This window comes from Hylobates moloch, unplaced genomic scaffold (genome assembly GCF_009828535.3).
Source record: "Hylobates moloch isolate HMO894 unplaced genomic scaffold, HMol_V3 SCAFFOLD_4, whole genome shotgun sequence".
Lineage (NCBI taxonomy): Eukaryota > Metazoa > Chordata > Mammalia > Primates > Hylobatidae > Hylobates > Hylobates moloch.
In genome coordinates, this window is record NW_026652279.1 from 163,855,928 (window position 1) to 163,883,895 (window position 27,968).

The window sequence follows — 27,968 nt, forward strand, 5'->3', positions numbered from 1 at the left end:
GAGGACTAAATGAGTTCACATGTGTAAATAACTTAGACGAAAGCCTGGAATGCAATACACACTATCCTGTTACCGTTAGACTGAGACACAGCAACAACTATTTCGTGCCTCTTTTTTATGGATTTAAGTGCTTATAAACCTTGTTTACATAAAAAGGAAGATGATAACGAGAGGATTTTTGGCATATATTGTCCCTCAAATTTCCAAGTTACACGCAAAAACAATACCACATAGTGGTCTATCATCAAAACTTTTTTAAAATACAAGGATTAACAACTTGATGGGATCCTCTTTCAGTTGTCTTGAAAGTAAAGAATTGGAATTACCCATCTTTCAAAATGTTTCTTGAACTGAAGTCATTTGCCATCTCAGTTTCTGGAAAGTGTGCTACCAAAGGCTTTGCTAAATGTATCGAAGAGCTCTAGACTGTTATTCTTCCACTTAGAGTCTCCAAATTTAACTCTATTCTCACAAAAGGGCGGAGAAGATAAAAATATTAGATACATTTCCTGCTACATCTTGGGCAATAAAATATTTGATCGGCTTTATTATAATAACATTTACATAGAATAAGAGTCACTATCGCAAAGACAAAAAAGCAAACACCGCATGTTCTCACTCATAGGTGGGAATTGAACAATGAGAACACATGGACAGAGGAAGGGGAACATCACACTCCGGGGACTGTTGTTGGGTGGGGGGAGGGGGGAAGGATGGCATTAGGAGATATACCTAATGCTAAATGACGAGTTAATGGGTGCAGCACACCAACATGGCACATGGATACATATGTAACAAACCTGCACATTGTGCACATGTATCCTAAAACTTAAAGTATAATATTAATAAAATTTAAAAAAAAGAAAAGAAAATGAGTATACAGCCTGTTCCAACCAATGTTTTTAAAAAAATAAAAAAAAAGAGTCACTAACTTTAAAAGTACAGTTCTGTGAATTTTGACAAGTGTATAAAGTTGTGGATCCACCACCAAAGTTATGATATAGAACATTTCTGTCACTCCCAAATGGTACGTCATGTCTTTTTGCAGTAATTGCCTCCCCAGATGCTTGATGCCTGATTGGCTTTCTGTCACCATTTTCCTTCTGGTTACCTTGGGTAAATAGCTAGGAGGGAGACTGCTGGGTTCCATGGTTAGTGTATGTTTATGAGAAGCTGCAACACGTTTTTGAAAGGGGTTGTACCACTTAGCAATCTACATTCTTGTCAACACTTGTTATTGTCAGCATTTTTTTCTTTTTAGTTATTTTATTGAGTATGCAGTGGTACCTTATTGTGGTTTTAATTTGGATTTATCTAATATTGTCGTGTTGAGTATCTCCTCATGAATGTACCTCCCATTGCCATGTGCTCATTTGCTTTTAGTACCATTTTTTGCTGAAGTGTCTCTTCAAATTCCTCTGCTCATTTCTCAATTGGGTTCCTTGACTTCTTATTATTGAGTTTCAAGAGTTCTTTATACATTTTAGATCAATTATTTTATAATGTGCTTTTCATATGTTTTAAATATATTTTTTAAACCTTAGAGCTGCAGATTGAGCTCATGTAATTTACAAGAAATGTCTTTTATATTTCTTAATTAGCAGAGAAACCAGTCAATTACATCAGACTTTTTGTCAGAAAAACTTTTTTGACTTCTCTTTTCAGTCTTAACAATATATCAACATGGGCCTCTGTGTTGACCATTTCACATCTGAATTACAACTTAAGAAAGATAGACAAGGCTCAGACATTTGTTATAGTTTGGTATCTCTTGGAGGAAAAAAAACCCTGTGTCCTCTTTCAATGTCTCTAACCAATACTCCTTCGTTTGCTCTCACAGTTTTACTCTCAAGGGTGATGGCTTTTGTGGGTAAATATTGGGATGGAAGTGCTGGCATGTTAATGGAAAATTGTCTTCTCTCCTAGACCACTTTATAGTATTTATATATTCAACATATTCCAACACAAGCCCAAATACTTCATTTCTAAATCAAGAAATACATACCTATACAAATATTCCAACACGGGCCCACATACTTCATTTCTAAATCATTAAATACATATCTATATGATTGGGAAAGATACACTTTTCTCAGATATCAATATTTTGAATTGTTTGCTTGGTGTTAAAAAGTGTTCCTACCCTTGACCAATGTACCATAGTAAGATTAGGCCTGAGAATAAGGCCTGACCATGAGAGAGGAGGTGGAAATGGAGAACCCAGGACCACTCAAACACTGGGCATTTCAGGCAGGGCAGTTTGGGGAAGGCGTACATCAGGAAGTTGAAGAAATGGAAACTTACTCCCTATCCATGCCTGCATACGCTTTGAACAATTTCATGAACTCCCAGGGGTAACCACACCACAGTTTGGAGACTGTTGTTCTAAACTTATGTGGTTTTTGAAAAGGTGAAGCATTGAGAAGCAGTGGGATACCAAATATTCCAAGGAGGTAAATTGTTTCCTACTGGAAGAGAGTGAGAATTTCGTAGATTGAAAAGAGAATGATGTCTTTGAGGAGGAGTCAAATGAGGTTGATAACCTGAATTTCTTCAAGTCTCGTTTATGAGAGATTTTAATGCAAGAGCTCCATAATTCTTTGTGTGTGTATGTGTATATTATACATATACACATACATTTACCACCGTTTTGTAGGAGGTGAAAGCTTTATTTATAAGTTCGTGAAATACTTTTATTATTTTAAATAGGCTATCATTGTGTATGTGTGTATATACACACACACGTGTGTGTGTGTGTGTATATACATCACCATTTCGTAGAAGATGGTGGCTTCATTTGTAAGTTCATGAAATACTTTCATTATTATTTTAAATCAGCTATCATTGTCAAACTATTTTTAAGAGTCTTTAATTAATGTTCCCCCTGTATGATTTTCTGGAGGAAAATCCCAGTCAGTATCAGTGGGAGACCGAATTATGAGAGTGTTTAATTAAGAGTTTCTTTCAGGCACCTTTCAAAGAACAATTTAATATCTGAGAAACTCCACCTTATTTGTATCTCTAGAACTGAGCAGTGAGAAAATCTTGACACAAGTCACAAAGATTCAACTAGAACAAACATTACAAAAATCATTTTCATTTATTTAAGACTTTAAAATAAAATATTCATTTAGTATGATACTCAGAGGCAATAAAATACATAATTTAAACTACTTTTCAAATTCATTTAAAAATAGAGAGCTATCGTTTTAGAAAGCTCAGCTGTTTTTCTTCCCACTAGCACATTAGGGAAAAAGACACAAGTCACAAGTTACCGCATCATGTAAGAAAGCCAAGTTCTATCTTGCTCACCTGTCTTGATCAACAGGGAGGAAAAACCTGCTTGCTGCAGCTGCTGGCATCCAGGCCCTTGATTTTGGGTGTGTTGAAATTACAACAGAGTTCTCAGGGTCCCTTTAGTGCACCTGTCTATTTTCTGATTGATGAGAAATGTGTAGGAGGTACTTAGCCGCTAGACTGAAAATCTTCCTTTCCACCATTGGGAGCATATTCTCTGACACTCTCTAAGAAGGAAGTCTCTAAGAAAGAAGCCCCCTCTCCTCCACTATCTCTTAAAATTATTTAGTCCATTTTGTATTTGTCTAATGATGGAAAAATATGAAGTACGTATTCAACTGTAAATGAAAGCCTTGTATAAAAAGATAAATGCTACGAATTTGAAAAGCAGAATCCCTCATCCCTCTACTGGAAGAGCTAAGTTGAGTTCCTGTTCCCATAATGCTTGGGTGCACCAGCAGGATCTGAACTCAGAACATGCAGATGCAAAAAGCCCTTTCAGCCAAAACACTTGAAATAGACTCTATGAGGCAGTGAAAATACCCAACGCAAAATGGAACAAAACCACTAAGGACCGAGCGGTTAAGATTGTGTATTCTGATTGCTGCAGAATGAGGGAAAGGAAATTAAATTCGATCTTATAATTGAAAATCCAACACTTGATCAGTTATTTTACCCTGGCAGCCATAAACCCCTGCTGCCGTATATCAGATAGTCCTGGCTTCCCTTGGCTACACCTGCTTACAGCATTCAAACAACTTGCCTGGCTGGTGGGGCCCTTCTTACTTTTGGGCCCTGGGACACATTCTCTGTTTCAAATACTGTTTAATACTCATTTCCTGATCACTCTCGGACTTCATTCTTCTTATACTACTTACTCCTGCACATCTAATTGACTCTAGTTAAGCATTTCAACCGGGTTTCTGTTACTTGTGTTTTCTATGTATTTTATGCTATCTCCCATTGAATTAATTCCTCCACTAGAGTCTTGGTGTTTCTCCCAATACTTCTGTCTTTGCACCTCCTGCCACCTCCCTGACCATGGTGCTTACTGTGTGGGTGGTCCCTGTCAACTGAATAGCTGTCATATTAGCTATGTGGACCCGCTGCACACAGGAAAACCTTGAGGAAGTCCCTCTCCCGGGTTTGAAGGGCTCTTTGCCAAATACACACCATTTGAAAGAATTATGATTTTCCTTGAAAGATCTAGTGGGTATCACTGGACCCCTGAGGTAGAGCAATAGATGTGCAATCTCCCTGCTGAGTTAAGAGCCTGCATCCAATATGGTTATTGAATTCTATTTTGTAATAATTTCCTCTCATTTCTGCTTTTGGACTGTCACTGGAGAAGGCAACTTTTTAAAAATACAGAAGTCAGATATTTGCCCATGTTATATTACAAAGTTATATAAATATATAGGTTGCAAAGCTTTCAAAATAGTGATTAAAATGTCAGTGAAAGATGTTCATGTCAATTTTTATAATCATAAACACTGAAGAAAATCTTGACCACTATAATAATAATAATTCATTACATCTACTTTAACATACAGAAAGTCAGGTCGTCATCTCTGGGCTAGGAAATTATGCATAAGAATTCAGTTTTGGTGTTACGATGTTTTCATTCTCGGTGTTCCCTCTGTCAGGTTTAGTCTGAGAATATTTTGGGGGAATATTTCAATGACAATATATCTATATGAGTATACATACATATATACAACATATACATATATATAGGAAACAATATTTGTCCCATTAAAGAATAGGGCCACTAGTCACTTGGTACTGAAACCAATACATGAATTCAAATGAAATTCAAATTTTCACTTTAACTCTTTTCTGCCAACTGTCTTACCAAAACAAATAATTAAATATAGTTATGGTTTAAGAATGTAATTTAGAACTCATCTTTTTTGTCCACTTGATGTCTACTTTTCATCAGGTTGAAATACTCCATTTGCCTTATAAGACGATGACTCTGGCTCCGTTTCATTTTCTTTGCTCTCTGGAATTTCTGCCTTGTTTTTTCCATGACATTTCTTGTATGCCACATAAACTAGAAAACAATACACAAGTAGTTAAGTACATTTTATAATAATAAACTGCAAAATTACTTTTCATAGAGATTATAACCTATGATTCACATGGCAGATCACATTTTCTGTAGACTGGAGGCTGCTTAGAGAAAGAAATCACCATTCTTAGTTCTATGGCTACTCATGGCAAGAGGGATGACTGCACTTCAGGAAGACCTAGCATAAATCTTTAGGAGACATTTGCTCAGGGCAGCCACAAGCTTCTTCAGGCATTCAGCCCTGCACGTGGTACTCAACAATGATAAGAACAATAGGGAGGATTTATTCTGTACTGCCATATCCCAGTTAATGTGCTAGTCCTTAATAAATATACACATGGTGCAGTGCAACCTCCAGGACCTTGGTTTGATGGTCCTCTGTAGAAGGACTTGAACTGTAACAACATTCCCATTCCCTCCCTGCCTTCATTCAATCTTTCCCCTGGAGAGAAGAGACTCGGCTGATGGGTGATCAGCATTACTCTTTTCTGTGGAGCTGCTGGTCTCTGGTAGCAAGCATTTCTCAGCTTATTTTTAAGGTCAGCTCATCAGGGTAGGCTCTGCCCTGCGAGGCAAGACCTGCAGTGTCTACGTATGTGTGAGTACATGTCTGCACATGTGTGAGGCAGTGGAGGAAAGGGTGGTTTCAACAAGCCCATTTGGTTGCAGATTCAAGTCATGTTTTCCAATTAAATTTTATCCATAGTTAAAGTGCTATTTTGTTATCTGAATATCTGATTTTTCTTCTACTTCTCAATTGGTCACAAAGGCAAGAGGAGGACAGAAAATACTCCTTATAGGACCCCTCGAATTCTAATACCTCACATATAAAATGGCCGTAATAATATTATCTACCTCATAGGGCAATTGTGAACATTAAATGAGATAAAATTAAATGCCTAGCATGGTCTGTGAAGAATAGTAAATGCTCAATAAATGTTAACTTTCATTATGATACACAGCTGAGAGAGACAATGACTTGCTTCAAAGATCTTATTAACCCAAGATCAATATCTCCTTTAGATTGGTCCTTGAACTTCTAGTAATATATTATTTTCAAAGCCACTGAACCACACTATTGAATTTAATTGAGCTTGTGGTCAATTTGAAGATCCGCCACTTATTATAAACTGTTTTGAGCTGACAGTCCCTCAGCTTAAACTTATGCCAATGATTTCATTTAACCAAACTATACCTCTTATTTATCCCTTTTTCTTTCCCTCCCTTCTCTCCCTGCCTTCCTCTCTCCCTCCCTTCCTCTCCCTCCACCATCCTTCCTTTTTTCCCTTTTTCATTCTTTCCTTCCTCTCCTTTTTCCAAAAAAAATTTAGAATCCTAGTCTTATCACCAAAATATGTTTCCAGGCATTGTATACACTTAACAAAGATTCTTCCCTTATTTTTATACTTACTGATATAACTGTGGGAAATTTCAAGACCGAGTTGAGTGCTCCCTTTTCCTCATTCCTTCAACTTAATTTTTTATTAATCAACCTCTTTGGGGTTAGTGTTCAACTAGTGCATTACTTAATTGTTCTATCAACCAGTCCACTTTCTCTGGCTTGTCTAGTAGACATCATTAAGTAATTATTTGGAAAAATCCCACTGTGTGCCAAATGGGGCAGATCAAACAACGTTATCATACAGAAAACAAGGTAATTAAGCATGGACTCCTGCTTCCTGGAGCAGCAATAAATCCGTGGGATGTTTTCAATGGATTCAGAGTATTCTATTCTAGGAAAGAAGCCTCTGCTTTGAGAATGACATTCAAGACAGTGGTGCACGGGAGATCAGCATCACAGGGCAAGTTGAAGAGCTGATGAAGCTAAGTAGAAAAGTAAAGCAAAACCATATTTTTAGTAGAGATGGGGTTTCACCGTATTAGCCAGGATGGTCTTGATCTCTTGACCTCGTGATCTGCCTGCCTCAGAACCCCGTCTCTACTAAAATCACAAAAACAAAAATAGCCTGGCGTGGTGGTGGGTGCCTGTTGTTCCAGCTACTTGGGAGGCTGAGGCAGGAGAAAGGTGTGAACCTGGGAGGCGGAGGTTGCAGTGAGCCAAGATCTTCAAAGAAGATCACCATGAAATGATGCACTCCACTGCACTCCAGCCTGGGTGACAGAGCGAGACTCCATCTCTTAAAAAAAAGAAAAGTAAAGCAAAACCAAATAAAACCAAACTGTATCTCTGGACATTTTGTGACTTAACATTTACATTAGTTTTGTTGTGTGCCTTCACTTTATATTCCCCATTAAAATGTCATGAGGCTTTAAAAACTAGCTTTTTTTTATTAAAAAAATAGAATGTAAAAATAGAGGTTAAATATTATCAACTCTTGGAAAGGAAAATGTAGAAAGAATTTTCAACTAGGTGAAGGCCAGTGGGTGGTGGGGCCTGACGGGAGACGCTGGGAGCTTCATGCCACAGGACAGGAGAAGTAAGAATTACTTAAACTACACCTAGTACTTTACATAAAGAACATTTTTGCTTCAACCACTTCAATTATATGGGTATTTAAAAAATATATACATGTATATACACATATGCACACACGCATCTGCCTTGTAAGTTAGCCTGGTAAATTTTCTTTGTATACCAGTTTTCTGATAAATATCCTATATTTATAAAGCATATCAAGACAATGTTTTGAAAAAGATCAGCAAATCCTGAGTTCCTGGGCGAATGCCGGAAGGCACACAATAAAATGGTCCCAACAGGTTCCTCTGCCTTCCTAATTACTGAGGAAAAGAAAGTCAATGGGGAGAATCTGCCTCCATTACTTTTCACTTAAAAATAATCTTTGCTAGAATCTTTTGGTAAAACTACCATCTTTTCATCAGCGATTGGAAAGTCATGATAATATGATGGTGGCTTTTTCCCCTCACATATTTGTACAATTCACCACCAGGAACGGGGAGTTTTTTTAAAAAGTTGTTTTAGCAACTCCAGGATTTTTCAAAGATCATCATGAAATGGGATTGGCATGATTCCTTACATCCTAAGAATATTGCGGCAAAGGCGAGCTGGAAAATGCTGTAGATGAGTGGGAAGGTGAATACGACATTGAGCTCCTCAGGAGTGAAGGAGAGCTGAACGATGGTGGAACATAGCTGTGTGTTCTGCATCCCTGTTTCAAAAGCAACCGTTCGGCACCTAAAGAAGATGTTAAGAGAGCACAAATTTTAGTTGTTGTTTTATTGTGAAACATTAAAAGCAGATATAATAAGTACATATATATGCATTTTGTCTCTGCTTTTAATGCATATATTTAAGACAGGCTTATTCAATATATAACTTTCTATGGAATAAGTATAATACTTATTAATGTATATTATACATCATATCACCTATTTTATATAATATAAATAAATATATTTAATATGTACATATGAAGAGTTGGCTCATTTACCACAGTATTCGTGTAAGTGGCCAAGAGGGTTCATTTCATCCTTTTCAATTAGATTTTGTTAACAGTGTAGAGCACAGGGCAGCAGCTCAGAAAATGCTCAAGATACGGTATTTGTTGTCGCTGTTTTGTTGTTTAATTTGTTTTGTTTAGGCTGGACTAAACAGGTGGCTCACACCAGTAATCCCAGCACTTTGGGAGGCTGAAGTGGGAGGATTTCTTGAGCCCAGGTGTCCAGGAGTTCAAGACAAGGCTGAGCCACGTAATGAGACCCTGTTTCTAAAACAACAAAACAAAACAAAAAAATTAGCCAGGCAAGGTGGTGTGTGCTTGTAGTCCCAGCTTCTCGGGAGGCTGAGGCAGGAGGATCACTTGAACTGAGTCTTCAGTGAGCTATGATTATGCCACTGGACTCCAGCCTGGGCGACACAGTGAGACCCTGTCTCAAAAAAAAATAATTGTTTAAATCTTGACAAAAAGTCTATAAGGTAGAAACTATTGTCCCCATCCTACAGATGATAAAACTCAGAGAAAGAGTGAGTGCTGGGCCTGAGGTCCCCCGGGTAGTGTGTGGTCGGATTGGAAGGCAAGCCCAGGTCTTCCTGACTCAAACACTGCGCTCTTCTCGCTGCCTATACCCACTCCTCTCTTTCCCAACTTCATACATGCATCTGTCCCTACACCTGTGTTCTCTCTGCCTGTGGATTTGATGGATTAGTCAAAAAGAATTGCTTTTGCCCAGTACCAAATCCAGAAGTGTGAAACCCATTCTAATATTCGGCGCCTTTGGAGAATGAGCTCACCCTGCTGCCAGCTGGAGGAACGCTTGTCTATTCCAAGGCAGCCCAACTGCTTTCATTAATGTCATTCCACTCAGAGAATAAGAATGCTTAGCAATGGAAGAACCCCATCTGCCTTGTAAGCGGAATGGTCCAGAAGACTTTGAGCAAAAAAGAGGCAGTCAGTATTTTCTTTCTGGGGACTTGCGTGGCTTCGGAATGAATTGACCTATTTAGAATGACATATTCAGAAATAGGATGAATGTGATTGATGTAAGGCTAAGGATTTTGATCCTGTCTTCAATGTTTGCAGCTGTTATGGGTTGATTATGTCTCCCTGTCCCCCAAATTCATGTGTTGAAGTCCTAACACTCCGCACCTCAGGATGTGACCTTACGTGGGAACAGGGTCATTGCAGATATAATTAGTTAAGATGAGTTCATTAGAGGAGGCCCTCCTCCAATGACTGGTGTCCTTATCAAAAGGGGAGTCAGGCCACAGAGAGGTGCACTGAGGAAAGACGCAGGAAGAAGATGGTTGTCTGCAAGCCACGAGGAAGGCCAGTAAGGGATCCCTCCATCATAGCCCTTAGAAAGAATCAATTCAGCGACACCTTCATTTTCACTTCTGGTCTCTGAAACCATGAGACAATAAGTGTCTGTTGTTTAAGTCACTCAGTTTGTGGTTCTGTCTCATGGCAACTCTAGCAAAGGAATACAACAGATATTACAGATTAAAATTCCCAATGTGATTTACTAAAATGCCATACCTGTACCAGGGTAGACCAGCAATTCTAGCCAGAAGAAACCCCAGGGAGTAACCCGCCACAGGAAATATTGTCCCTATAATCCACAGTTTGGGAGCAATGATCCAGGAGCTTTGGTACAATATTCCTCCAACCACAGCTATGAGCACAATGAGGATGGCACCTGCGATGGACCCAATCTGAAAAAAAAGGAATAAGTGAACCTAGCAATCATGAGTCAAAGCAAATCCAAGTATGTTTGTCAGAGACAAAACCTCAGCAGTCTCCTTGTCCTTAGGGGAAGTGATGATAAAGTTGTCTTTCTATGTACTCCTAGCCAGGAGGCTGCAATCAGCCTACTGGGAATACTGATGCTTGTCCCATGCTTTAAGCTTTAAGAACACAACAGGACATGTAGCATCCATTTGCAATTAGTCTGAAGATTTTCTGACTTGAAAATTATCCTTGTCAGAACAAAAAGACAACCCGTTTCAACAAAAGCCTGGAAGACTTGGCTTCCGGATTCAACTACTCCTATTTGTTTCCTTCAGTAAATCACGAACTTTCTGAACAGTGGTTTCTTTATTTGTAATTGGGGATAAAATCTCACCCCAGCTTCCTTTTATGATTGTTACGATAATGAGAAAATGGGTATAGAACTCTATACAACTTTAAAAAAGGTATAAGCAAATGAAAAACACTGTTGTTATTTTTTTTCTCCTTTTCACATTTAAAACAAAAGTTGGAGATTATAAGCATTTTTTGTCAAGAGAAGCAAGGAATTCAATGGACTTACTTTGCCCCTTGAGCAGCAGAATCTATCTATATTATCTACATCCATATCCAGATCATCTAGCTAGAATATAGTTAGCGAATGGGATTGCCAGGCAATGAAATGGCCATATGGATACAGACATAAGAAGGATATGTTCTATTTTCTAAGAAAGCCATTTAGATATATTGTATAACACAAACTCACATAACAGAGATAACAGTAACATGCGGTGAGGACAGAACAGAGTAAAACCAAGAGGTGATAGTTCAGTTGAGTGTCTTAAAGAATGGGTAGAAATTTTTCCTGTGACTGCAATAAAGAAGGGCATGCTAGGTGGGCGCAGTGTCTCATACCTGTCATCTCAACACTTTGGGAGGATCACTTGAGCACAGGAGTTCAAGAACAGCATTAGCAACATAGTGAGATCCCACCTCTCTCTCTCTACACACATAGAAAGAAGGACATTCTAAAAGAGAAGACTGCATGGCTAATGACTTCAGGCCCCCACTCAACAGTAATCATATAATGAGAATGAAACCATTTCATGGATGGAAAACCCTATCGTTTTGATGGTCACAATGGAATATTTAACGGCGTGAACTGGGATACTTACTTTAAGTATGATCTTTGCTTTTTGGGGCCATTTGTGATTAACAAACATTCCAATGGAAACAGGAACAACAAGAGCAACCAGAGACGTACCTAAAGATGACAGAAGGGCAATGTGATCAGCAGAACAGGTGACACAGGAAAGAGAAAAACAGAAGAACAAGCGGCCTGAAGAAAGATTAGGTAGTATTTCAGTCTTCCTTCTTGAATACACAAAACAGAATACAGAATTACACACACACACATGCACACACACACACTTACTCAACTTCTTCACTCACTCCAGTAAATAATTTAATATTATTGGTAGATAATTGATAGTATCAATGCTGTAAATTCTTTCACTAAATTCTGCATTAATTTTTTAGAGTTTCTTATTTTGCCAGCATACGTTAGTTTTAGTTTGTCAGAATCTTGGCTTCTTTAGTCTTTGGATCTTTATATCTCTAGGAAAAATAGCTCACCAAGGTGTGTGTGTGTGTGTGTATGGCATACAAAGATGACATTTTACATTTGTCTGCTAGTTCATGGTAGTAGAAATAAAAAATAATTTTAAAATATTTTAAAATGAAAGAAAATGTCCAAAATTAGCTCAAGATCACCAGGTATTCTGACATCTCCTGACTTCTGGTTAAAACTAGCTTTAGTTATTTAAATTTACAGCATAGAGGTGAGAACAAAAGTTGAGAAAGTGTGCTTTAAATTTTCCGTGAGATAATATATTTGACCACCTCTCATGTAATTATAGTTCTTTGCAGTAACATGCTCACCCGGCCAGATAAAAGAGTTATACTCCAGTTTCACCATGTTAAATTTACTGCTGTTCTTGCGACATATGGTTTATTTCTCCACGTTATTTAACACTCATATTTGTCCAATAGCTGATTTCATATAATTTAGCACCAACAACTTCTAACTTGTCATAGGTCGTTTCTTTTTCAAACATCCTTTTAAAGGAGTATAAGAAAGTGATATTGAACAGTGAAATTCTGAGAGTGGATGTTGCTTAGTATTGATGAACTAGGTAGATTGAACTAGGACTGGAAAACAGACTCTAGAATCCAAGGCTATAGATATTAATTTAAAGTGAATGCAATAACGATGAAAACATAATTTCCTTGTAGCCTTCTAGCCCTCCTGGAAATTTAAGGGTCAGTGATGACTTTTGCGCAGAAATTACTCAGCAGAATTAAATAATGGCTAAGGGTACTAAGAGTAGGAAAAAAAGGTAAATGAGGGGGAGTAAGGAGGGAATAATGGAAAAAAGGATGTGAAAGGGTGGCGTTGACACACGTACTGCTGAGATGCCCCAGAAAAACCTCCCTTGGGTAACCTTGCATCTTGCTGTTTTGGGAGTGATATGGTTTGGCTCTCTGTCCCTGTCCATATCTCATGTTGAATTATAATCCCTAGTTGGAGGATTACAACTAAAGGAGGGGTCTGTTGGAGGAGGGGCCTGGTGGGAGGTGATTGAATTGTGGGGCAGACTTCCCCCTTGCTGTTCTCGTGATAGTGAGTTCTCATGTGATCTGTTGTCCATAAGCGTGCACACCTCCTTCTTCACTCTCTTCCTTCTGCTCCAGCCATGTAGAAGGTGCCTGCTTCCCTTTCACCTTCTGCCATGATTGTAAGTTTCCTGAGGCCTCCCCTGCCATGCTTCCTGTACAGTCTGTGGAACTGTGAGCCAACTAAACTTCTTTTCTTTATAAATTACCCAGTCTCAGGTAATTCTTTATAGCAATGAGAGAACAAACGAATACAAGAAGGAAACACCCCCTCCTGGGTCTTTAGACCACTGCCTAAGTTTCTGAAGTTTGTAGGTCTTAAAACCATCTGGATATAAGACTTGTTTGTGATGTGGTAGCTTAAATCTAGGTGCAAGTCCTGTGCTTGGAATGTTAGTGTGGTTAGGTTTTGGTCCTATATTTTAATGTGCTGAATCTGTTTGGCCCCTCCTGCTAAGAGTCTTCATCTCTTTGAGGCAGCCCAAGCCAACGGGATAACACATAAGCAGCACCACCTGCCGAAATTCATGGCAGAATTGCTTTTCTTTCCTGACCAGATGAGGCCAGATGAAGTTTTTCAGGGACCTGGGGTTGACAGGGAAAGGGACTCTTTGTTTCTCTTTACACCCACAATGTGTGGCTCCTGCTTGTAGAGGTGGATGTTGTAACTTTGGTCTCCAGTGGGCTGGTGATCTCGCGCTTTTCTTTCCCCGGGCTCTGTTTGTTTTACATATGCCTCATATACCAATGTTCTCTCTGTAAAGTGCCTGTCTATGCAGATGAAAAAGCATCCACTCATGGTTACACATTGAATCCATAACTTGGTCTTTAATAAAGTTTACACAGTAGATATCAGAGGAAAGAAAGGTAGAAAGAAGAATGAGAATGAAAGAGAGTGGTGGTGAATGGATTCATGTGGTGGGACTGGGAGCCAGATAGATTTGGAGCTGAACCTTTCTGTATTCCCAAACTGTGGGAACAGTGCAAGTCATTGAACCCCTCTAAGCTTTGGTTTCCTCATTTGTAAAATGGGTGGAGTTATGTCTGCCTTACAGTGCTGTTGTGATAATTAAATTATGAAATGGCTATAAACTTCTTGGCACAAGACACTTAGAAATGTGGGGTAGAGAGGAGTAAGTACAACAATTTGCAGCAGTGGTTTTATTTTAGTGGTACCAGCTGCACAGTCTGCCTCCTCCCGATCCAGATGTCAGCATCTGAGGGGGCTCGCAGGTGTTTACTGAATCACTGGAGCATGAAGTTGTACCAAACACGTCTGCCCATAGAGCTGTGTAGAGAATAGACTGCAGGCTATTCCAGCTTCCTGGTGACCTTGGGCAAATAATTACCCTGAGCCACAATTTAGAAAGCAGTGATAACATCTTGTGAAGCAGTCAGTTCATTTATTTTCTATGTTAAAGATCTAGAAAAACCAACAGCAAAAAGGTGAGCTTGGAGGCCTGGGCAAACATGGTGAGCAGGGTTAATATCTGTAGAAAGTAAAAAGTTTCCTCTTCAAAGTGTCCCTTCTTGTTAAAGGAAAATAATAATAATAAACATTAGAAATAATAATTTCTTTTAAAGACTAACTTCCTTCAAGCCTCCTTGCTTTGTGCTAGTAACTCTTTGTTAAGCCCTATTCTATGTAGCTGTTAGATATGAAGGAATAAGTACATTCTATGTCCTTGTACTTTAACCAAGATATTTGTGCTGAACATGCTCACAGGCACATTGCAGCTTGCAGCCTATGCCCCTTCCTTATTTGGAAATATTATTACTTTTCTAAGTCCTTTCATAAGCAACGTCCCCTTTTCCTTTGTTGTCTATTGCCTATACCTATTTAGAAAAGTTTTAAATTATTAGCCAGTCAGGTTTTAGCTTAGATTGTGAGGTCTGGCTCCAGCCAATGGAGACAGGACACAGTAGCAGGGACAAGCTGTGTAAGGGATACGAATTGCTTCCCTCCATTGTTCAGGTGTGCTCTCACCATTGTTCCATCTGCGAGGAGCACTCTTTCTGCAGAAAGTAAAATTGCCTTGCTGAGAAAACTTTTTGTCTGAATGCTGATTTTTCCTTGTGGTACTGAGGAACAAGGATTCTGTTTCTGAATTAATATTTTACATATAACAATATCTTTGTTTTTCAGACTTCTCTCTTTTTCCCTTTTCTCTTTTCCTATTTTTCTTTTCTTTTCACTCTTTACCTCTTATAATGACCTTTTCCTCCATTGAGGTGCTAATTGATTTTTCATTTTCTCCTTATTTCAAAATTTATTCACATTACAGAATATGGTATAAGTCATTCACACTGTAGTTAGAATCATTCAGTATTTCCATGAGTCATTTCCCAGAAGGGAATGTATATCAAAAGGAGAATATTCTATGGCTTAAATTATTAAATTATTACAGTGAGTAATGTGGAATCAAAATTCCTCACTCAGCAGACAGGTTCTTTGAGAGGGATATAATGGTCACCACTCATGTAAACTATGGTTTTTAGCTCTATGGAAGGTGTCCACTGAGAGAGCAGCCAGAGATTCAAGCAGCACGAAGGCAAAGGCAGGTGGTCATGGAGGGTCACCCTAAAGTCTGTTGTCAGGAGGTTATATATGATATTAAGGTTCTCTCCAGGGGTCAAAAGAATCTTGTATATCAAAAACCCATACTGAATAGGGCATGTCAAGGAGGACAATTTTTTTTTGGTCTAATGGTAATTGTAAGAGCAGGAGAGAGAGAAGAGGCTACAAACGTTGTAATACAGATCATCCCCAATTAGTATTCACAAAGTTTGTTCTAATTCAGTTGTATATTCCCTCAATCACAGTAAATCACGGAAGCAGTCTTTCTTGGAAATGGAAGGCATTTCAGCCCAGCTTCCTATCCCAATAGGAGTCCCTTTTACAAGCATCCAGGTGGCTCACCATTTAGCCTTTGCTTGGGTGCTTTCTTCAATGGGAAACCCACACCTTTTTGAGGCAGCTCATTGGGATTTGTTTCCAAGGTCAGTGGGGAAAAAAAATCCAGGTATTTAGCATGTAGTGTATCTGGTGATTGTTACTGATGTACTATTTTGCCCACATCTTGTCTTTTATTCGTGATAGTTCTGTGGGAAATGCCTATTCCTGGTATACCAGGAACTCTCTTGTTCTTCCCTTGACCCTCATCCCTAAGTTACAACAATAACTTAATCTCCCACTATAATTTGTTTCCCCAGAAACAGAAAATAAGGTTTTTGGGATGAGGGTGAAATGAGACAGAGTCATTACTAGTAAATTTGGCTCCTGGAGCATGAGATACAGACTTTGCCATTAAATCAACTTTTGCATCAAGGTATGGCTCACAGTCGAGTGTTAGAAACAGTGTGTTTCATCTAGTAGTTTTCTATTGTGACACTGTGGATTGCTTACTCAGTGCTCTAGTTTGAAACCATTATGTGATTTTAAAAAATTTCTTCAGGCTGGGCGCGGTGGCTTATGCATGTAATCCCACTTTGGGAGGCTGAGGTGGGCAGATCACTTGAGGTCAGGAATTCAAGACCAGCCTGACCAACATGGAGAAACCCCATCCCTACTAAAAATACAAAAATTAGCCAGGAGTGGCAGTGTATGCTTGTAAACCCAGCTACTAGGGAGGCTGAGGCAGGAGAACTGCTTGAACCCAGTGGCTGGAAGTTGCAGTCAGCCGAGATCACGCCACTGCACTCCAGCCTGGGTGGCAGAGAGAGACTCCATCTCAAAAAAACAACAAAAAAAATTTTCTTCATTTCAAGTGTCTGGATGCAAAATCCTATGACCATGAGCTAGTGACACTCTGGGTTAAGGAATAGGTGGAGGCTCCCACGTCCCCAAAGCTTAAGCCTCCTCAGTCCAGACTGACGGGGCTGGGGAGGGGGCTCCTTTCCCTGGTGATTCAAATTGAAGAAAAGACAGGCTCTCCCATAAGGTCAAGGTTTGGGATTTACATTCTGCCAACACTCTTCAAACACAGGGGTGACTTTATAATGGAATCGGGCAAAAACTCCCACTAGGGCAATAACGGTCAGGTGCGAGCCTGGTTTGAGGGCCTAGCAGGGGGTAAGCAGAGAGTTTGAGAGTAACAATCAACAGTCTTGCAGACGGACGACTTACCTATATTATCATAGGGAATTACGATGCTCCCAGAGTCGACCCACATTTTGGTATAGATAAGGAGGCACAGCGGCATCATTCCGAGGGCAAGCAGTGTGGAGCATGTGGTCATGCTGACGCTGAAAGGCAACCGGCAGATTGATACATCCACCTGTGGTGTTCTAGGGAAGACGCTGTTTTATTTTTATTTTTTAATTTAAGTTTTATTTTAAGTTTAGGGGTACATGTGCATGTTTGTTGTATAGGTCAACTTGTGTCATGGGGGTTTGTTGTACAGATTATTTCATTGCCTAGGTATTAAACCTAGTACCCGTTAGTTATGTTTCCTGATCCTCTCCGACCTCCCATCCTCCAGCCTCCAATAGGCCCCAGTGTCTGTTGTTCCCCTCTATGCTTCCATATGTGCTCATCATTTAGCTCCCACTTATAAGTGAGAACATGCAATATTTGGTTTTCTGTCCTTGTGTTACTTTGCTAAGGATAATGGCCTCCAGCTCCATCCATGTTCCTGCAAAAGACATGATCTCATCCGTTTTTATGGCTGCATAGTATTCCATAGTGTGTACATACCATATTTTCTTTATCCAGTCTATCATTGATGGGCAATTAGGTTGATTCTATGTGTATGCCATTGGAAATAGTGCTGCAATGGACATATGTGTGCATGTGTCTTTATAATAGAATGATTTGTATTCTTTTGGGTATATACCCAGTAATGGGATTGATAGGTTGAGTGGTATTTCTGTTTTTAGGTCTTTGAGGAATTGCCACACTGCTTTCCGTAATGGATGAACTAATTTACAGTCCCACCGACAGAAGATAAGTGTTCCTTTTTCTCTGTAACCTTGCCAGCATCTGTTCATTTTTGCCTTTTTAGTAATAGCCATTCTGACTGGTGTGATATGGCATTTCATTGTGGTTTTGATTTACATTTCTCTAATCAGTGATGCTGAACTTTTTTTCATATGATTGTTGGCTGCATGTGTGACTTCTTTTGAAAAGCGTCCGTTCACGTCCTTTGCCCACTTTTTAATGGGTTTGTTCGTTGTTTTCTTGGAATTTAATTAAACTAAAGCGCTTCTGCATAGCAAAGGAAACTATCAACAGAGTAGACAACCTCCAGAATGGGAGAAAATTTTTATTTTCGATTTATGATAAGAAAGTCCTGCAAGAATCTGTCTCAACCTGTAGCATCGTCTGGTGTGATGAACAGAAATATACATGTGCCTGAATGTATTCAGGGCTTGGCCTTGAGCAAAATGGGCCATATTTGGTGTCTTTCCACTTTGCCTTGTGCTATCCTTCCCTCTCCCTTTATTCTTAAGGGTCAGAAACAGTATTAAACGATGGGTTAAAAGTCATCATTAAATAATGTATAAGGTTCGCTAAGTGTGCCATCCTTCAAACATTCAATCAAAAAACAGCAAACACATTTAAAGCAGCTGACACCACAAACACTGCATGTGTCTGACCATGCTGAGATGGAACGGGCCTCCCTGGGCCCCTGGAATAGAACGCATGTCCGAGGGAGGAGGCCTCAGTGTGTTGCCATAAAGCAGAAAAATTACTGCCCAAGTGACCCTAGCTTGAGAAAACAAGCGGAAACTGACTTAAAAATCAAAAGAAAGCATGCAAGCAGGCAGGGTAGACCTAAATTCTTAGCACTGAGTAGGTCACTGGCAATTTAGCAAATGTGTGTTCAGAAGAACTAGTGTCTGGTATCATCCCTGCTCAGAGCGTTTGCATTTTAGTAACAGGGTCTGGCTGAGTAGGCTTTCTACATGGAGACATTAATGCCAAATGATGCTATCTCTAGTACTAGGACAGTGGGTCAAAGAAAGACTTTTGGGGAGTAAGTCTTCCTGGTCCTCTTCGAAGTGATCTGTATACAGCATACATTCTCTGCCTTTAAAGCCTGAGCTCTAAAGCCACACGCTGTCTGGGCTGAAAGCAGGCGGTGCCACTTAGTGTGTTAATTTGAGTAATTTAGTTGACTTCTCTTTACCAGTTTCCTTATCTAAAATGGCTGTAAGGATAGAATGAGCCAATGGTGTCTGGCACTTAGAACAATGCAAAGCACTCTATTAAGAGCTGGTTGCTACTACCATTTTTTTTTTTTTTTTTTTAAATAGGGTCTCTCTCTGTCACCCAGGCCGGAGTACAAGGTCACCATCTTGGCTCACTGAAGCCTGGGCTCAAGTGATCTTTGCACTTCAGCCTCCCAAGTAGCTGGGACTACAGGCACGAGCCACTATGCCAGGCTAATTTTTAAATTTTTTGTAGAGATGGGGTTTCACCATGTTGTCCAGGGTTGTCTCAAACTCCTGGGCTCAGGTGATCCACTCGCCTAGGCCTTCCAAAATGCTGGTATTACAGGCAGGAGCCACCGTACCCTGCATCTCTCTGCTGTGATCATTTATGTTACCATGTTTGTGTATTTTGTGTTCCACCAAATAGAATCGGGAAACTTAGAGAAATGAGAAATTTCTCCCAACAGGTCGTCATTGAGGTTGTCAAGAGTAGTAATTTTTTAAGTGTATTACAGGTGTACTTGAAAGAAAATGATAAATATTTATATCACCTGCCGCCCAAAACAACAACAACAACAACAACAACACCACCACCACCACCACCACACTATACTAAGAAAGGAGCTAACAATGAGAAATTTTGTTTCAAGGCACAGTTAAATTTGCACAGTTTGGCAAAATACAGGGTGGGACAAAGTTCATCAGAGAGCTTAACTTCTCTAATAACATATTTATTTTTAACCAGAATGACCTCATTTAAAATAGGCTTAAATAATTTAGATAAAAATACTTGTTTTAGTAGAGCTAAAATGTTATAACAGAAACAAATGCTGTGGATGTATTTAAAACTTTAAGCAGTTCAATCTATTCTGGTTATAGGTTAACTTAATTTAGATATTAAATGATGCTAAGGCAGAATCGTACACCACACAAACAAGTTAATTTGTTATTAATAGTACTTTGTTCTACTTATAAAGAAAGTACTGGAGTTTGAAGGTGATTTTTTTTCTCTGTTCCTTCCTCCCTTCTTTCAGTGTTCTCTTTATCTTTTATTTTTAAAAATATATTAGAATGGATTTAAAATTGTCCCTATAATAAAATCACTTTTGTTTCTGTGCGTCCAATATTTTTTTTCTAGAGTGTGGTGGGAATCTGGTGGGGAAGTGAGGAGGATTTATTAGCTGGGTTCCAGTGAAGAGAAGTCTGAGAATTTTTGTTTTAAAATGTGAGAAAATGTTTAAGAAGGAAGTCTTTTTCTGTCTTTGTTTTTCTTTCAAAGATCCTTGCAAAACCTTTAATTCTGAATATTGCTAAGACAATCTATGACGTTGTATCATAATTTTGAGTTTGGTGAGAGAAGTTTCTTAAGGATCGTGATGAGGGACGAAAGAGGATTTGGAGAAGGAAAGGTTTAGACTTGTGAGCAGCCTTGACGAAGAGACTTTGCAGATGAACAGACGAATAGGTAGCTGGAAGTTGATGCTATTTGAATGAATATAAGAACAAAATCAAACCACTCAAAATGAGATTCAAAACAATTCACAGATAACGAATTTTAAGAAATAATATAGGAGCCTAAATCAGCAAAAGAAAATATCATCTTACACGAAAAAATCTGAAGTTCTATAAAAGGCATGGATATAAAAAATACATATACTGCCTTGAATTTATATTAGAATGAGAGAAAAGAGTAAAGTATAAGAAAATTAAAAAAAAAATCTTGGCCTTAATTTTGACTTCAGCTCTATTAACTGCCAGGGAGATTTTCTTTTGTGTGTATGGAAATAAAAGAAAGAATAAATGTAAATTTAGTGAATGTAGAGGAATTCAGTGAAATCAGTGTTAAGCAATGTAAAAGACTGTAATCATATTAGAAGTAAAATACCAAGTTTGAAGGCTCTAATGTAGTGTATACAGGCAGTGCTAGAAACTGGAGAAATGAAAAGTGATAGAAACAGTGTAGGGAAGGCTTATGAGCCTGCAAAGTGTTAGTGGGTAGATCTGGGTGATTCCAATTCTGACTCAGGCATACATTGACTCAATGACCTTGGTCAAGGTTATGAATCTTAACTTTATTGTCTGCCAAATGCAGAAAATAATAGTACTAACTTTAGAGGATTCTTGGGAGGACGAAATACACCAACTTATTTTGAGTACTTAGCACTGTGCATGGCATATACTAGTGTTTAATAAATATTAGCTAGTAAAATCAGTGCTACTGGAGAGAAACAATGTTTGGTTACTTTGAGGGAGAATAAAGGAAAAAGCCAAATGGTTTTGGGTTAGGTATCCCAGAGTAGAGAAGAGAAGGACATTTATGGGGTTGACATAGGAAGGATTGATTGCTGTGAATTTGTGATAAGCTACAGGGTGAGGTTTCTTGAATATCTAAAATATCAATGAATGCTGCACTGGAAGCTGAAAAATCTATCAGTGTTTACCCAAAGAACAAAGGATGTGGTAGGAAAGTCTACGAAACAATGAAAAGGAAAGTAGAAAGTAGGTGGCAGGGAAGGAATTGAGGGCAACTGGGAGAAGGACGCATAAGAATGGATTCCCCAAAGAGGAAGCCAAAGAAAGGAAATGAGAAGTCCTTGCATGGTGTGGCTGAGGCCATTAAGAAGGATGAAGATACAGGATATTTGCCTGTGTCTGGGGAGACAGCAGACACAAAGGAGATAGGATGTTTCTGTGTTTTCTGCTGGTGGCCAAAACAACTATGGGTTTTGGCCACCAGCAGATTCACCTGAAAGGTCACCTTCTCTTCTCCTTGATGCTTTTTGTGCATGTGATATCCATGGCACAGCTGCAACTTAGGTGAAAATATATGTGCACCAATCAGATTCACAAACTCCAGGCTGGGAGTGGTCAGAGAAGGAGCTGAAATAGTACTTGCTGGATTCCAATGATCAAGAATTATTGTCTATTATTTTTTATTTTTCAAAGTCACTAGAGATTGCAAAATGCAGTGGCTTTCCGGGTTCATAAGAGGTGATAGGGTGAGATGGAAATGTTTTGGTTTCTTCTCCCAAGAACCATAACCAAGAGAGCTAAAACTAGGTGGAATGGTTTTGCTGGCATTGTGTGGCATTAGCTCAATTAGTGTAGCTGCCTGTTAACATAAACAGTCATGTCTTCATGCCATTGCTAGAGTTCAAGTGGAGATGGAGAAGGTAAAATTCTAAGTGTACACAACTGGTAGTATAAATGTTAGATAGGACTGTATCTAAATAAATTATCAGGAGACTTTAGTTATCCAATTCTTAATCCGGAAGAATAAAAAGTTTTGGAAAACTGTTACCCAATAGCTCAGGTTTTACTCTTTTAATTAATTTGTATTAAAGAAATATTGGAATATTGTTTTCCTAACACACAATGCATAATGTCATCATCTTACATAGCAGTATAATTTAACCTCTTCTCAATGATTAAGACCGATCATGATAAACATGATTATCGGTTGTTCTAAAATACAGTGACATCTTCTTGTGTTTGCAGAAGAATAAGTGATACAGAGACCAGAGACTAGAATAAGTGCTACAGAAACCAGAGAGAATAATTGATAATTAAGAGAGAATATGTGATAGAGGGAATAAGTGATAGAGGATAAGTGATAGAGAGATGGCTGTGTGTTGCCAGTGTCTGCTTTGCTTTGTAGGCGTTTCACCTTCTCTTTTGCCCTTCCTAACACTCTGCTTCCTTCCCCGCTTCTTATTTCTGGGAAATAGCACAACAGAGCTTTAAAATAAAAATAGTTAAGTTGGTCCTGCATGAGGAGCATTTATGAGATTAAGTGAAATTTATTTTGGGTGTGCAGTGTCTTTTATTGGGTCTTGTTGAGCTCTGGATAGGTGAGGTTGCTCCATGTTGTGTTATAGGGCTTATTTTGACTTGCTGGAAGGATTCATTTACACAGATTTAGCTGGAGGTTTCTACCAAGGCTTCATATTCTACTTTTAGTTCTTATTAAAAAAAAAATTTATAGGAATTGTTATGCTAGGTGGACAGGATTACATAATCATCTCCTGTTTCAAGAGAAATAAGATTTCCTTAAAACCACAGAAAAATGTAACTTGGAGCTTTTAGGTTAGATCTTACTGTTTTTAGCTCAGAGAAGAGAATTCATTTCAACAACCTAATAGTCCAGCACCACACACATTTTTTTGTGTCTTATAAAAGGGTTCCATGTGTGACATTACATTGAGGTACAAAACTCCTCTGCATTAAAAGTTACAAATATTATGAGAAAGCTGTTTATTGGAGGTCAAGGCCCAGTGTTGCATGTAGTTCACTTTTCTCAGTGTAATAGGTGCTGGCATTTAGAATTCTCACTTCTGTGTACCTGTGTCCAGGTCAAACTAAATTGAGGTCTAAGAAGACCTTATTGCTATATTGTGGTTCACAGATTAACTAAACCTGAATAGCACTTGCCATCCTATGTTGTTTTATAGGGCTTTCCTTAAAAAAAAAAAAAAAAAAAGCAATTGCAAGGTGGATATCATGTGTTTTCTTATGTGAAAGACTAAGCCATATGAAGGTATAGGGTTTGTATGACTTTTCTGAAGCTTCTGGAGAAACCAGCACCAGTTGAAATGAGACAGCAGGTTCCTAATTGCTCACTGGGTACTCTATCCATCCAGTGTTTACAATTCTACACTTTGTGCTTCTCTCCTCTGCCAATAGTAGCTGGGGATGAACAGAGCTAATTGCCTACTGTACAGTATTTAATAAGCACACGTTGCATTAGCACCTGGATGGTTTGCAGAAGGAAATGCATACCTTTCAAGGGAAATGAGGAATTGTGAGCTAAGGAAAAAGACATTTGTCTATTCAACTTTCAGCATTAAATTTCTCAGTCTAGTCACATTAATGCTACATCTTATTTCTATTAGTTTTTTTTTTTTTCCAGTGCTAGTTCAGACTGGCACAGGATGAAATGGGCAAACATTGCAATTTAGATTACTCTGTAGGAAGTGGAGAAACCATTTTCTGTTTATTTTGTAGTAAGGTAAGCATAATTTTAAAAAAGCTGCTGTAGGCTTTTCCCCCCACTTTTAATGCCAGTAGAGGTGAAGCAAATTTATGAATTCTTCCTTAGGTTTTATACCAGGAAAATATTTGCCCAAAGAACTGGCTATATTTGATGGAGTTGACCACTGTCTCACTAGAGGTTCTAATGTTTGACAAACAGTTTTATTTTATGATTGCACCCAGAGCTCCTCATCATTACAAAGAAAGTGTATTTTGCTTTTTATTTTTTCCTGCTACCAACAGGATAAACCTCCTCAGCTGCAGCTTGTGGTTTGGAAAAGATTACTTTTTTTAAAAAGCTTTGAATCTTTTCCTAGAGATCAACAGCAATTATGCAACTCCCTGTTAACTGAGTTAGATTTAAAAACACAAACACAAAATATAAATCCCCCAATTCCAATAGCTAAACAGCTGTGCTAGAAGGCATGTGAATGCATTTATTCTCCCCTGTTTAATTCCTTAGTCATACTTTAGACGCGTAGCAAATCAGTTGGACATTCAGAATGCCGTAGGCTTCTGGAAGGATTACTCCAAGGTGATTGCAGTAGTTAGAGGTATAGATAATCTTACCTCAGGTCCATGTCGCCATCGACCCAATAGGCCAAGATATTGGAGGCAGTTCCTCCAGGGCAGCATCCCATAATGAGCACCACCACAGCCTGGAGGGGGAGGACGTCAAAGGCCACTGACAGGATGAATCCTGTGAGGGGCATGATTCCAAACTGACAGAGGAAGCCAACACAAATGCCCCACGGCCGCCTTATGTGCCCTAGAAATTTCTTGATTTCCACGTTGCATCCCATGGAGAACATCACCAAGGCCAATAGGATGGTCAGCACCGTACTTAGGACCACACTTAGAATGTTATTGAAATTGCTCTCAGGTACCACACAGGATGCACCAGAGCAAACTGTTGCATTGTCCACACAGCTGTTCGGATCATTCATTGCTGGGTCTGCTGCTTGAAAGGCCAAGTCCACAGAAGCGCTGGTCCCTGGGTCCTGGCTCTGCTGCCGGTTGAGTTAAGCAATGTTTACTTCTACCCCATCAAACTTTTAAACTCCTCCTAAAAATATGTCATTTGGTGTCTCTTTTGAAAGCCACCTTAGGGAAGTAATAAAAAACAATAAATGCTAGGATGTCAGTTTCAAGAGGTAGCATTACAACACAGAGCACGTTGTGAATCATAAAAGTCCAGCAAAATTATTGGTCAAGACAGAGAGTTACGATTAATCATTTATTGGCATGATAATGAACCATGCCATATAAAAAGAGCCACGTTAATGTTTAATGCCACGAGGGTTTGTTGGATAATTTCAGTTAAGTGACACTTAAAATAAACTCCGAATGGTACGGAATCTTATAGGGATTGAGGCATAGGAACCATGCCATATAAAAAGAGCCATGTTAATGTTTCATGCCATGAAGGTTTGTTGGATAATTTCAGTTAAGTGACACTTAAAATCAACTCTGAACAGTACAGAATCTTATAGGGATTGAGCCATAGGAACACATATTGTTCTCTCATTTCCTTTTCAATAGGAGGGTTTAGGGCCCTGAATAGTTGAGTGCCCTGTGCCTAATTATGTTGCAAATCAGGTGTCAGACTCTGAACTGGGACCCAGATCTCCATCCAATTTCCACTCCCCAATAGTTTTGCTACTCTATTAGTGTTTCCTGGAATTGCTTTATAGTGTCCATAAAGTATATGGAAGTTTAAGAAACTTCTAGGGTCTTGGTGCAAATCTGAGAGAGTAACATTTGGGAAGATAGAATGTTTTCTGTGTTTTCTGGTGGAAAGGAGCCTGACTTCTACAGCCATCCTCAACTACTTACACATGCAATTATGTGTGCGTTGTCATAGTAACAGAGTACTTTATAGATGGAGACAATACAATTATTTAGAGGGATGAACCTCAGAGAATTAGGTCAAAGTGACAGGATCTCTTTGTGCTTGGAGTCATAAATTGAAATTCGATTTTTTTTTTTTTTTTGGCAGGGGGATTCCAAGAGAGATTTTTGTAAATGTCAAATAGTCGACCTCATTATGGGCAGAACGCTGTATTTCAGTATATAGGGAAGATAAAGAAAGAGGTAGAGAAGAGATTGTCCTGTTTTCAGGAGTTTATAACCCAGTTATTGAGTTAGGACACAGAGTAATAATAAAATTGAATATTCCGATCATGATTCACAATTTGTAGGACAAATTCTAATTTATTATTCAACTTAATCATCTTAAATTAAGTAGGATTAGCACTCCCATTTTACAGATGAGGACTTAAGGGTTGAGGAAATTGAGTGCAAGGGAAATGAGAGAACAATGTGCTTTCCTATGGCTCGTATCTGGAAATACTGGAACCGAGCGTTCTGATTATGTGACGAAAGTGGTCGGTTTGGCTTGCTGGGGATTGAAGTAATAGCTTAGAACAGAGCTTCTCAAAACTCAGTGTGAACAGGACTCCCCTGGGGGCCTTGTTAAAATGCAGATTCTGATTGTAGAAGTCTAGGGCGAGTTTTCTTTCTAGCAAGATTGTAGTTGATGGCGATGACACTGATCTAGGGTCACACTTTTAGTATCACAGCTTCACAATATCAGGGTCACAACAGTTGTACCCATACTGGTGACAACGGAACTTACCGGTCACAACTGAAAGCAGGTTTTGCAGAGAAACTCAATATGGGGAAATTAACCTTTTTCATAACTTGAGTAAATGTGAGCTGTGGCTAGCAGAATGGACCACTGAGCAGAAGAGCTAATAGAGTGAAATGCCCAAACCACTGGTGGGGATGCCGAGGCACTGAGCTACTGGGAAAAACCTGAGCCATTTCCTTCCAGGGCAACCGCGATTTGTACTTGTTGATGTGGCTCCTGGCCCAGGAGAGAATATCTGAGCAGTCATATCCTGCCTGCCTTTCTAGCACAAGTGGGCTGCCATTACCTCTGACCTGGCCGCCTGCCAATTCCTGGTAGAGCCTTCTGTCTTTCCCACCTCCTTCCCCACCCCAACAGCTAAATGATAAACCAGGTAATTCCCAAAAGAGGCCCCCCCTCCCACTCCTAGGTGTATCATGAGTTGGCCCTACCCTGCCGGCCGCTCCAAGCATTTCCTGGGACTGACCTCTGGCCTACTTCTGTTGGGAGCTGGCCCTCCCCAAGGCAGATGAGCCAAGTGCACTCCCTGCTGCCACACCTGAGCATCTGCACCTGGCCGCTCACACCTGGGCACCTGCACCTGAGCACCTGTGGCTGACTCTTCCCCCCACTCCCAAAGCTGGGTGAGGCAGATGCCCATGCAGTGTTGATCAGTTTACAGTCTCTCTTTTCTGATTTCTCTTAACCTCAAACATTAGGTGAAAGGTAGAAAGCTAGCCTAGGATTGAACGGCAAATAGCCTCTTCACCAGGTCTGATCTGCAAAGGAAAATCTGAGCCCTGCAGGTGGGAAGAATTTGGATTCTGAAATTTCTCTTGAAGTTGGAAGGCTGCAGTGCAAGGCCCAATGCACAGGGCTCAAGACAAACATATTTAGACACCCTCCTTTGAACTCAAATGGGTTTCCCAGGGCAGGCCTCCTGTTTGGGCCATGGCTG

General features: G+C 39.3%; 1 protein-coding gene across 1 annotated transcript; it reads right to left on the minus strand.

Annotated features, from left to right (window-relative positions):
- Positions 1-727: 727 nt before the first annotated feature.
- On the minus strand, positions 728-25,378 carry SLC10A2 (solute carrier family 10 member 2). The gene is made up of 6 exons (XM_032151294.2): positions 24,949-25,378; positions 17,318-17,436; positions 11,691-11,779; positions 10,327-10,502; positions 8,368-8,525; positions 728-5,353 (listed from the first exon to the last, which is right to left on the minus strand). Exons 1-6 carry the CDS (start codon positions 25,323-25,325, stop codon positions 5,226-5,228), a joined length of 1,047 nt encoding a protein of 348 aa, XP_032007185.1. The 5' UTR covers positions 25,326-25,378; the 3' UTR covers positions 728-5,225.
- Positions 25,379-27,968: the final 2,590 nt, after the last annotated feature.

Coding starts and splice junctions, on each gene's coding strand:
- SLC10A2 (XM_032151294.2), bottom strand. CDS start 25,325: ATGAATGATCCGAACAGCTGTGTGGACAATGCAACAGTTTGCTCTGGT. Junction 11,780..17,317: donor AATTCCCTATGATAATATAG/GTAAGTCGTCCG, acceptor TGTCATCTTTAG/GTACGTCTCTGGTTGCTCTT. Junction 8,526..10,326: donor GCTGGTCTACCCTGGTACAG/GTATGGCATTTT, acceptor CATCTTCTTTAG/GTGCCGAACGGTTGCTTTTG.